The following is a 13,207-nucleotide window of genomic DNA, read 5'->3' as shown; positions in this document are numbered from 1 at the left end:
CAACATGGAGAATCTTAAGTTGCTTATATTTGAGTTTCAGTTTCCTTTTTGATTATCACAGTATGGTCTCTGTGAAATTTTCTGATTTCTGAGCAGTATTCTTATTTACACTGCACTGTTCATTTTTTATTTTCAAGTGCTTTCAGCACAATTTCTATGCTATTAGAGGAAATATGCTTAATAAAGTTGTAGAACATTTTTGAATTCTTAATAGGCCATTAAACTTAAGTTGTTATGATAAGAAGAAAAACTTTGATATATCTTTAAATTTTGTAGCTAAAGTTTTTCAGAATTAATTTAGGGTTTATTCACATATCTCACAATGAGCATGGGAATGGTGCCATTTTCCTGAGATTTAAAATAGAGACCTAAAAGTCCTGAGGTCTCTTTTCGAAACAAAGTCTGCTAAATTCACAAGATTGCATTTTCATAGGCATTTAGGTATTTATATATTTGACTGAAAAAACACATTTTAAAATCTGTTTTTGACTAATAAAATGCTAAAAATAGCCTGAAAAATTTTTTAAAGGGATTACAACCAAATTCTCAACTTTCTTCCTCAGTATAGTTTATGGAATGTTTTTGAAAGATCCATAGCTCAGAAGCTACACAGTTACTCTAATTTTTCATGTTCTAAACATTGACAATTCAGAAGGGACTAGAAAGAAAATGGATTGGTGAAGAGCTGAAAAATGTATTTTTATTTACAGTGCATTTATCATGTGCTGGGCACTACGTGAAATAAGGTAAATCCTGAAGCAGTGTTAGACATTATGCCCTTAAGTCTATGCTCAATCAAGTAGTGGAAACAAAACTCACACAAATGGAACAATTAGGGAACAATACAAGGCAGAACATAATTAAGTGCTGAGTTGGGAAGACAGTATTATTTCTCCCTACATCAAAATATAATTATTCTTCTATTATTGCATGGGACTCACTATTTTTTCAGTTTAACATGTGTTATTTGGCTTTCAGCTACGGATTAGTATGGACTGGATATAGTTTATGCCTTCATCATTGTTATTGTTGTCTTCATCACCATCCCCAAACACCTGGGTGTGTCAATTCAAGAGATTTCCTAGACATTACATAGAATGAGTTTAAATGGATATGGTAAATCTCCATGTAAACTTCCAAGCTTAACTACATAACATGGATTAGATACACAGAGAGACAAAGGTTCAGAAAGGGACAATTGTGCAAATATTAGCATCCTTACGTAATGCATTTCTCTATAGTTTCAGTGGCAAGTGGAATTCTTCCATTGAGAATGGGGACTGACTTTTTTCCCAGGCTGAGAAGGCTTTTCTGGAGATGATATACTTCAGAAGCCTATTGATGCGTGAGAAGTACCTCTATTCTTGTTGCCAATATTTTCCTGCCAACCATAAACTGATGGGCAGTAGACGTCCAATATTTTTAAAGCCAAATTATTCTAGAAGTCTGTTTCTCAGGAGTATACCTATGTTGTTTTATATAAATTAAGCTATTTTACAGCTAGCAAATTTATTATTTTAATTCAGTAAGTAATATTCAGGTAAAGACTATAAATACATACAACTTGTGCTTTTTCTGATAGAGATTCTCAACAGCAGTGGGCCATGCCTACCCCAGGAATTCTGATGCTTCAATTTTCATTGCTACCATCTTCCCACTCCTGGTTGAGAGTCAGTGCTTCAATGAGTCACACTTCCTGTTAGGTGTGTGTTGAATTTCTCAGGTACATTGGCCCAGGTACTAACATCAACCCAATATACGTTAGGTGCCTTACATACTTTTAATCTTCATTGTAAACCCAGTAAGTGGGTATCAAATGAAACCAGTGAGTTTTCCTAACTTAATCCAACTCACACTGAGCCAGTGATTAGAAGAGCCAGGATTTGAACCATATCTGTCTCTCACTCCAAAGCCTGTGCTAATTTCACTGAACCACTATGACTGGAATCTTACATCAAAGATGGTTTGGTTTGAGTTATTGTAAACTTTGTCACCCTCACCCCACCAAACTTCCAGGTTTTTTTGTTTGTTTTTTTGCACTGAAGTAACCATAAAGTATTTTGTCTCTTTGCTCTTTTGCTTTGAAGGAATAACCACAGTCCTCACCATGACCACACTGAGCATCAGTGCACGGCATTCTTTGCCCAAAGTGTCCTATGCGACTGCCATGGATTGGTTCATAGCTGTCTGCTTTGCTTTTGTGTTTTCGGCCCTTATTGAGTTTGCTGCTGTCAACTACTTTACCAATGTTCAAATGGAAAAAGCCAAAAGGAAGACATTAAAAGCCCCCCAGGAAATTCCAGCTGCTCCAGTGCTGAGAGAAAAGCATCCTGAAGCACCTCTGCAGGTATTTGACTTAATATCCTTTAATTTAAGATTTCAGCATCTTGGTCAAATTTGCACTGCCAGGGAAAAGCTAAGAAGTTGAAGATCCCAATGACAATTTGTAAGTCATTTAAAAATCCAGAAAAATATTAAAGGATAATCATGCATTTAAACTTTAAAACTGTGATTAGTGGCTTAAAAGTTAAACAGCTTTGGATGAGCTTGAGGTACACAGCTAGTTGTCTGAAAGTTCTTTTCAGGATTAAAAAATTTTTATAGAGAGGGGAAAAATCTTATGTATGTGCTTAAAAGAAACCTGTGGATACCTTTAAGTGGGTTGGAAAGGCATCTCAGTAGAGTTCATTGAACAAAGTAAAGCAGCAGTTCTTAACATAGCTCCACATGAGAACGATCCCATGGGGCTGTGCCCTTGTACGTAAGAAGAAAACAAAACCAATAAATAAGAAGACCCATAGTTGTAGGTTATGCACATCCAAGACTGAGAATTCTTGTCCTAAAGAGACATATCTAAAAGGATATGAAAGAGCCTAATAAGAGCTAGTGTAATTTACATTGGGCATTAAGTGATTTTGTGATTAAAAAAATTAAAAAGTGACTTTTTCCTCATGGAGGCCAGTTGTACAAAACTAGCAAGATCCTCATGAAAATGAGAAGGCTAACAGCCATCCCCTCCTCCTTCTCCTCCTCTTCCTTCTCTACATTCTCTCCCTCCTCCTCTTCCTCTGATACTCTGCTCTCTCTCTGTCTCTTTTTCTCACTCTACTTGGCTTCCTCCTTGAAGCAACAAAATGTCTGTGTTCACATGCACAACCTTATTGTGGTTGCCACCAGTGGTAATCTAAAACTCCTTTTGTCTACATGTGCCCAGATCAAAATATATATAAATCATCAACTTTATTCTCTATAGGTGTTAACTCATTCCCTTAATTAGTCATACACGCATTCATTCTTTGTTTTCACTCATTTAACAAACATACATTTAGGACCAACTATGAGCCAGACACTGTGTCTGATGTGAAAAGCAAGGCTATACAAAGCCCCCTGACAAATATCCTACTTTATATAACATCTTTCAGTGTGTAGGGAGACAGACAATTTAAAAACATATATAGTAAAACACTTAGGTGTGTTAGATGGTGATAGTGCTATGACAGTGCTGAAGCACCAAAGTGGGAAGGAAGTGCTGGGGCCTTGTGACAGGGGTGGGATTTGGTTCAGAGACCAGGCAGGCAGGGAAATCCTGCCATAGAAGATGACAGTAGAACTATTAGGTTAGGGATTTAACCTGGCAAGGATTAACTGTTAAGGCTCCTACAGTTTATAGCTCTCCTTCCATAGGGCTCTGGACACTGGTTCTCTAAGGATGGCATGTGAGCAGATAGGAAAATTATCGTCCTTCCATTAAGTCTGGATAGCTTACATTTTCCTCTACAGGAATCAGTTTCAACAAGATTTTCAAAATTATTAGAATGAATTTTGTATACTATTTTCAGTCAAAAAAACCCCCCCTGATTATCTACAGTTTTATTCCCTTTCCAAGTCCCCATAAGTAATTTTATGCCCTTTCTGCCTTTTACTGTTGTTTCATTTGCTTTGCTTTGTTGTGTTGAGGCCTTGGTAGAAGAATTCTATTTACTCTCCCTTTAAAAAAATTATCTATCTTGTATTTACTTGTTTACTTTACTCTTTTTTCTAATTACTGACAAGATTTATTTTAATTTCATCCTTCTGCAGGTTAATGTTGTTACTCTTTTTCAGCTTCTTGAGTGTAGTTCTTATTAATTTATTTTCACTCTTTCTTATTTAATAATAAAGTTTCCTTTATTGCAATGAGATTTGCTTTGCATGTAGCGTTAGCCAATTCATAACTTTTCATATGTTATATTATTGTAATTTTTTGCTAAGTATTCTGCAGTATGTTGCTGTTTTTCTCTACAAGCTCAGAATTATTTGGAAGATAATGTTAAAGTTTCCGAATGGGATTTTATTTGTCTCCATTGTATTTTTCGTTGTATCACTTTATGTTCAGAAACATTACTTGTACATATTTGAATGTTGTTATTTTCATTGTGCCCTGAGTTATGCTAAAAGCTTATAAATGTTTGATGGCAATTTAAAGGAGTTGACTGTTAGTTATTAAATTAATTTTACCTAAAACATTATTATTTTACCCTCTTAATAAGTCACTTCTTGATCTTTCAAATACCAAGAAAGTTATGAAAAATTCTCCCACAAATATTATGAGATTGTGATAGTGTGTTTTGCATTTTAACTATTTTTGTTTTATGTGTTTTGATGCTTCAGTATTCAACATGTAAAGATTTATAACAGCTCCATTTTCATATCACTCGATTAATTTAATCATAAAATAACCTTTTTGGGGAGGTTCCATATAATGCCCCTTGAATTCTATTTGATCTGATTTTATTATTATTTTTTAATTCTTTCTTAATATTAACTTTTGTAGTATATTTTTATTGCTAAATTTTCCTATTTTTTCTTTTCTCATGTACTTTGGAAGCTATGTATCATATTATTATATAACCAGTGGTTATCTCTAAGTTTTAAAATGATATATTGTAACTTATGATTTTCTAATATTGTTGAAATTATAACATATACTGACTCTTCCATGTAGCTGTTAACTCCCCCCAACCCCAGGATTGCTCAAGTCTAAAGATTCTGCATTTGGAAATATTTTATATATAATTTTTTTTTCTGTTTATAATGAGTTGATGTAGTTCCCTTTTCATTTTTGCAAGGTGATGAGGCTCCTTGCACTAGTGTTATAACAGTATAAATACTTGAAATTACCCCTTAATCAGTGAAAAACCATTCTGCAGAATTTCCAAAGGTGGGATGAGAACCAATAGTTCCTTGAAACGTATCTTTTGACTACTACAGCATCACTGGTGAGTGGTAGGTTGAGTACATCCAGTTGGCTAAGTCCACTCTTGGCAGCATGGGCCATATGCTGGGTGCAAATGGCATAATCAGGATTAAGAAGATGATGAAATTTGTTTGTGAAGGACATAGAGTCATAATATTTAAGGGTTGAGAAGGAGTTTATAATAAATCTCATCAAAATATTCATCATATGTTTCATGTCCTCTATGGTGTATAACCATATATGTATCGTAACTTAGATTGCCACAGCAGCTTCCTGAAGAATATCTATGTTCTAAGGGCAGTGATTAATGGGTTGGCCCACGCATCCTCCAGAGTACATATTGCTGCCAGAGCACAGCTGGCTTTGGAGTGTCAGTTGTCATTGAATAGTTTAACTTTGAAGGTTGAGAACATATTAAAATTGAGGAAGGGAGAGAGAAAGAGAGAAAAATATATATATAGATAAATAGGGAGAAGGAAATCAAGATGATGAAAAAGTATGTTAAGAGCAAAATTTTAAAACATGTTACTGGAAGGAAATATTCTAATAATCTTATGAAGTTTGGAGTTTCAGTAGAGATTCTAATCAGACAGTTGAAATTTGCTTATTCTAATATGTGTTCCAACTTGTATGGCTATTTGCTAATTTGAATGATGCTGCTTTGTTTAAACTGTGTTTAAACTCCTCCTTTGAAATTGCCTTCAGTCTGCACAGTACTTGATAATTCAATAGTCCTTTGGGTTAGCTCTCTAGTGGTTTGATTCATTGTCACCATATGTGACCTGTGGACTGTTAATGGCCTGGCAGAGGTTTGTGGTGACCATTTTTATTTCTTGGGAATTGGAAAGCTTATGGTTTATGGAATATTCATGAAGCAAGGAGAAGAGGCCAACTGGAAGACTCTAAGAGCAGCTATGGGCAGCTTGAGTACTTGTTAGAGTACCTACTCGCTCACCGACTCAGGTGATTTGGATTAATAGGATGATTTGGAAAATAAATAACTATAAAATAAAATGTGGAGATTTCTTAATAAAATCATACTTAAAACTTACTTGAAAATATATGCTGTAGCCCTTGTTCAGTCAGAAAGTATACATTAATGTATGCATGTTGTACGTTGTGAAAAAATCCAATGATATAATGACTAAAATTACTTGGACTTTTAAATTGTGTCAGGTACTATGTGATATGCTTTACATGGGCTACTTAATTTCAAGCTCACAATAACTATTTTATAGATGAAGAAACTGAGTCTTTTTAAAAATATCTTTATTGGATTATAATTGCTTTACAATGGTGTGTTAGTTTCTGCTTTATAACAAAGTCAATCAGCTATACATATACACATATCTCCATATCTCCTCCCTCTTGCATCTCCCAACCACCCTCCCTATCCCACCCCTCTAAGGCTTGAAGTTTTTAAGTGATGTAATCAAGATAACACAACTAGAAATGGTAGACCAAATAGAATAGAGAAGAGCAGTGAAACACGTTTAATGAAGAAGCTAATTAGTTCGCATTTAGACACATGGAAATTTCCGGAGTGGGACATTTTCTCCTATCCCATGATAATGACGACTTTCTTTTTTCGAACTACAAGTGTGTATTTCTCCACTGTGCACCTTTCCTTTCCAAGCTACCTAATTTCTTTGTCTATTTCCATTTTACTGTAACTATTCTTCATGGACTTCTCAATATTAAAGGGTTCATAGAGTCTTACAAGGGTATTTGTAAAATTAAAGAGCTATTTGCTCTGCTTAGAGTCTTTAAGAAAAAGGTGATACAAAAAAGAATATATAAATAATTCAAGATACACCTTGGATTCAATAATTCAACTGTACTCATGAGAATCTCTTTCTTTACTATCCATTCTTCAAAGTCAAACTCTAGCCCTATTTCCCAGATGAGGATCATTTTGATAGAACTTAAGGATGCCAAGGATATGGTGTCAGGTATCCACATCTACAAAGTAATAGAATCTGCCAGAAAGACTGATAATGAAGATTAAATTACATTCTGCATGTAAAGTACATGGTACAGTGCTTAGTACTCAGTAAATAATAGCTGTGATTATTATTTTTTAAGTACAGTTGATTTACTGTATTATACTAGTTTCATCTGTACAAACAGTGATTGAATATTTTTATAGATTATACTCCATTTAAAGTTATTATAATATAATGGCTATATTCCCTGTTTTGTACAATATATCCTTGTAGCTTACTTATTTTATACATAGTAGTCTGTATCTCTTAATCCCCTACCCTCATCTTGCCCCTCCCTGCTTCCCTCTCCCTACTGGTAACCACTAGTTTGTTCTCTATACCTGTGAGTCTGTTCTATTTTGTTCTATTCATTCATTTGTTTTTTAAAAAATATTTATTTTATTTATTTATTTTCCTTATTTTTTTTTGGCTGCATCGGGTCTTAGTTGTGGCACATCGGATCTTTGTTGAGGCATGCAGGGTCTTTTCATTAAGGCGCACGGTCTGCTCGGGTTTCTCTCTAGTTGTGATGCACAAGCTCCAGGGCGCATGGGTTCTGTAGTTTGTGGCATGCCGGCTCTCTTGTTGAGGCGTGTGAGCTCAATAGTTTTGGCGCACACGGGCTTAGTTGCCCCGTAGCATGTGGGATCTTAGTTCCCTGACCAGTGATTGAATCCACGTCCCCTGCATTGGAAGGCAGATTCTTTACCACTGGACCACCAGGGAAGTCCCTCATTCATTTGTTTTATATTTTAGATTCCACATATAAGTGATAACATAAAGTTTTGTGTTTCTCTGTATGACTTATTTCACTAAGCATAATACCCTCCAGATCCATCCATGTTGCTGCAGATGGCAACATTCTTTTTATGGGTAAGTAGTATTTCATTGTGTATGTATACCACATCTTTTTAATCCATTCATCTTTTTTTTTTTTTTTTTTTTTTTTTTTTTTGCGGTACGTGGGCCTCTCACTGTTGTGGCCTCTCCTGTTGCGGAGCACAGGCTCCAGACGTGCAGGCTCAGCGGCCATGGCTCACGGGCCCAGCTGCTGTGCGCCATGTGGGATCTTCCCGGACCAGGGCACGAACCCGTGTCCCCTGCATCGGCAGGCGGACTCTCAACCACTGCACCACCAGGGAAGCCCCCATTCATCTATTGATGGACACATAGGTTGCTTCCATATCGTGGCAACTGTAAATAGAGCTGCTATGAACGTTGGGGTGCATGTATCTTTTCAAATTAGTGTTTTGGTTTTCTTTGGAAATATACTCAGGAGTGGAATTGCTGGATCATATGGTAACTCTGTTTTTAGATTTTTGAGGAACCTCCATACTGTTTTCCATAATGGCTGCACCAATTTATATTCCCACCAACAGTGTACAGGGTTCCCTTTTCTCCACACCCTCTTCAGCGTTTGTTATTTGTGGTCTTTTTGATGATAGCCCTCTGACAAGTGTGAGGTGATGTCTCATTGTGGTTTTGATTTGCATTTCCCTGATGATTACTGTAGCTGTGATTATTATTATCCTTTATTTCCTTAAGCATCTTCAACATTTAAAGTCTGTATCACATAATTTATCACTTATAATATCCTGAAGTATTTTGCATAAATTGTTTCATATGTGATTGCTTTATTTACCTACCTAGATGGTGAGCTTCTTAATAAAATTGGTTATGGCTTCATTCTGTCTTCCCATACAGCCCATAGCACAGTGTTTAATAGTCACAGTTGTTTATTATAATGAGCCGACTATAGGAATCGAACAATAGGAAATGTGGGGCCTCTAAAAACCAATATATTTATCAACAGTTTCCAAAAACATTTGTATTTTATGTAAAATTCTTCTGTAAATGTGAACATTAGGTGGATGTTAAGTAGTGAGCTAGAGCTGGGTCACTGTGAGGATTGAGAACAACAGCTACTCATTCTGAGACACACTTGTCAGCAGTTGGACTTTGCTAGTGGACAACAACAGGGAACTGAGGACGATGCTTTGAAAAACAAAAGAAAGCAAAACAAAAAGCCTCTGTAAATCTACAAGTGCAGCTGTGCATTAGGAGAAAAGCATAGTTTGTTGTCCTTGGGTCATTTTAGTCACCTCACTTACACCGGTATCAGTGCCTTTGACACCAGTGTTAAATACAGTGATATCCCAGTAAATGGTAATACACAAGCTTCATTCCATTCTAACAGGCTCTACAAACTAGGTCAGTTTCAGATTTTCATTTCAATCATTCTCAAAAGTCCTCTTAGAAATGCTGTGCTTTAAATAGTTTAAGCTAACATGCAAAAAACTTTCATTTTTCCATTTATCCTTATTTCTCTCATTTCTTAACTTAGTTTAAAATCTCTTTCCTTGGCAGTTTGAACAGGGACATGATGAAGTATTGTCAGTTCACTTGACATTTCTGTGTGTTGGTGACAGAAGTTTAATGACATTCTTTGAATCATATAAATTGTACCTCCCGGAAGCCATACCTTTTTCAGTACAGAATGTTCTGTAGTTAGTAATGCTCTTTAGGCAATGAGTAATTGTTTAATTGTACAATTATTAAACTGGGTGATTTAAGTGTCAAGAATATCAGAATTATGTTTCATTTCCAACCATATTTTTCACATGGTAGTTTTGTTATGTGACACACGCTGATTCGTAAGAAATCATCATTTTGCTAAGGCAAGAGAGCAAATCTCAGGTAGTAATTTAACAAGTGTTTACTAAGCAACTACTATGTACTAGTCACCATGCAAGGCACTGAGGATTCAAAGAAGACAAAACCTGGGCACTTAGTCTAGTGAAGGAGACAGGTTATTAATCTTGTAAGTGACTATATGTAGTATATAGAAGTATGGTCTGAATCTTGGTTTTAGAATACTTCAGGCATGCTTATAGTAGTATAATCTTACTCTCAAATATTCACTGCTACCTTAGACCTATGTGCTGAAATACAGATCTATATATCCAATTACATACTGGGAACCTATTTTATTTATGGCTACTTTTATGGAATACCTATCAAGTGTCAGTAGGCTGGGAATACTCTGAGGGTAGTGGGGAGGTTGACATTCAACAATTAACTTCAAATAGTTAAATAATGATAAATGTGAAAAATGCTATGAAGGAGAGGTAGAGAAGGTCATGATAAATTACATCAGATAGTTAATTTGAGACTTCAAATTATCCTTTGAAATGCAAAAAGTGACAAGGTAAGGGATGTCATTCAAAATGACAAAGGGAGGAGAAACGATCAGTTTTAGTAGCTTATTGAAGCAATATCGTGTATATCTTGGTAATTGTTGGTGATAACATCACAGGGAAGAAAAATGCCAACATTAGCATCATAATTGAATGGCTATTTTCTCCTCCAGAAGGGGAAATACCATAATTTCAATGCTGCATCAGGAAGGCTTGATATATTGCTAGTGTTCAAGGAAGTAGTAAGGCATTTTGTAAACCTAGTATAACATGTTTAGGAGTGTGTGTGTGTGATATAGATATAGATTAATGGTAAATTTGTCCATTTATTTTCATGTATTCTGTGTTTACAAATATCATGACAAAGGAAGAAGCTGTGAAGCGTATTTATGTAGTACATAGATTGGGGGAGGTAGCTTGTCACCATCATCGTCATCATCACATTGTTATTTATTTATTGTCTTCTGTGTGCCATATATATATACATATATATATATATATATATATATATATATATATAGTTCTAGTTGCTTTGCATGTGTTATCTCTAATCTCCACAATACACCCTGAGATGAGTTGTTGTGTTTTTATACACATAGTTTTATGGTTAAGGACACTGAGCCTTGGTGAAGTGTTTTGGACACTTTCAGATGCACTGTGCTGTCTCTCACCTAGAGAAAACAGGCAGGCATCGAGGGATTTTGTCTCTACTCTCAGTTTTCCAGTGTAGCTTTGATCATACAACCCAATATTTGAGTTTGAATTTCTCTGTTAGATGACAAAGTTAAGCAAGATTATATCCAAATTCCCTTCTAATTAAAAAACCTGTTACTACAAACTCATCCACTATCTATAACTGATGCCATCTTGCTTTATACTGTTTAACATATGCTTACTTTCATAAGAATGGATTCTAGTGAGGATGGTTCTTTTGGGGTTCACTGAGACAGGTCAAATTAAATATTCAGATTATTTTATGCTCACCTACACAGCAAAAATCCATACTGTTCCAACAGCAATAAGAGCATCAACTGATCCTGTGTTTAGTATGCACCAGAGAGTATTTTAAATATTTTACATCTATTCACTTATATAATTGGCATAGCAATCCTGTCCCATTTTCATCCTGTTTTATAGATGACTAATTGAGGCACAGAGTGGCCTAAGTGATTTGTCCAATCACACACCTCCTAAGTAACTGAACCAAGATTTAAACCCAGATGGTCTGGCTCCAAAGTCTGGGTTTACAGCCCCTAGAAATTGCCGCCCCTCCGTTGTAACCTCATCCCACACTGCTGACCCTCTGCTGTGCCTACCCTCACACACTCACTCCCCAGTCCATTCCTCATTTTTCTGAAGCTTGTCTTAATGTTCACATTGTTGAAAGTGTAAGCTGTACTATAAAACTCTACCCCATTTATAAACAAACCCTATCCCTTAGCTGGTGGTTCAGCTTACATAGAAGCCCAAATCTCAGAAAATTAGCCACACTCTCCAAATTTCTAGTTTTGCATAAAATATATGTGGATTTTCTCCAGGCTAAAGATCACCAATTGATTGAGGTCAATTTGACAGTAGACCAATCTGTAGTTTTCCCATTTTTTTGACATTTTAAACATCTAAAAATGTTAAAAAGAATTTCTTTTATTTTTGTCTTGAAATAACCGATCTAACATGCATTAATATATTCAATCAACAGTATTTATTTACAACATATGTTCAAAAGAATTCCGTTGTAAAGGTGGTGCGAAAAATTTTAAAGAATTTCAAAAGATAGTTTTTGCCCTAAATGAATTTATACTATGTCAGGTGACAGTATATTGATGTAAATAATGAAGAGGAATAGGTATTCTGTAGGGACCAAGAGATGTAAAAAATGTGCTGAACTTTGGGAGGGACTGGTAGGAGAACTCAGTCTGGCAGTGAGAGGTGTATTTTACTGAAGGTCAGCAGACAAAGGAAAGTAGCAAGGAAATAAGCCAATTCATTACTATAAATATCATTAGTTTGGTTTGTGATTTTTATGGGCTAGCTTGAGGATCACTCTAGAATTGCTATACAATTAATAAACTTTTACACATTGTTGGAATTTTTATTACTTCTCCATTTACTCTGTTCCTTCTCCAGCACATCTGGCCCAAATTTGCTAAGAATCTAGCAGTTTTGCTAAAGAAACACCTACTGATTGGTTTCATTCCTCCTATAACTGAGCTAGATGCTCAATTGTCAGGGATAGCAATATGTGAAGGAACTGTATGTTTCCCCAGGTGAAATTTTTGTTATGAAAATTTTTTCTTAATGGTGTTTCGAATTATTATTAATTTGGTGATCTTGTTCTGTGTTAGCAATGTGAGTGGGCCAGCACTTCTTTTTAGAGGGGAAAAAAATTCAGTCAGCTTCAAAAATATACAGACACTTGAAACAAATTCCCTCAATGTTTAGCTATATTTTCCAGCAAGTTCTCTTCCCTAAGCTACTGAGTAAGATTATTCATTCCTTCTGGTTTATTTGGCTAAGCTGCCAATTTCCCTTTTGCTATTTTGAGGGGCTAATTTTCCCACAACATAATATACATTGCTAAATCTCCAGCTTTTCTCTCAGCCTCAGATAATTTAGAAGTTTCAAGATGCATCAGTTCGGCTATTACTTATTTCATTTCATTTAAATAAATCAGAGGTTATTATGCATAAAAATGTCTTTGGCAGAAGGCAATTATTATGTATTTTGGTCAATTTAAGGAGAGGGCATTTTCTACTCAGATTGTATGGCATGATGTGTTTTTCTTAATA

At 35.4% G+C, this 13,207-nt stretch overlaps 1 protein-coding gene across 2 annotated transcripts in view; it reads left to right on the top strand.

Moving 5' to 3' along the window:
* The window catches only part of GABRA4 (gamma-aminobutyric acid type A receptor subunit alpha4), an 84,895-nt gene that overhangs the window by 26,471 nt on the left and 45,217 nt on the right, over window positions 1-13,207 (top strand). For both annotated transcript variants that reach the window (XM_067036043.1, XM_059065965.2), the window contains exon 8: window positions 2,088-2,347. In XM_067036043.1, coding sequence (XP_066892144.1) covers window positions 2,088-2,347 — 260 coding nt within the window. The remainder of the gene's footprint in view (window positions 1-2,087; window positions 2,348-13,207) is intronic.

Source organism: Kogia breviceps, chromosome 6, assembly GCF_026419965.1.
Source record: "Kogia breviceps isolate mKogBre1 chromosome 6, mKogBre1 haplotype 1, whole genome shotgun sequence".
NCBI lineage: Eukaryota > Metazoa > Chordata > Mammalia > Artiodactyla > Physeteridae > Kogia > Kogia breviceps.
This window is presented reverse-complemented; position numbering and strand designations above follow the sequence as displayed.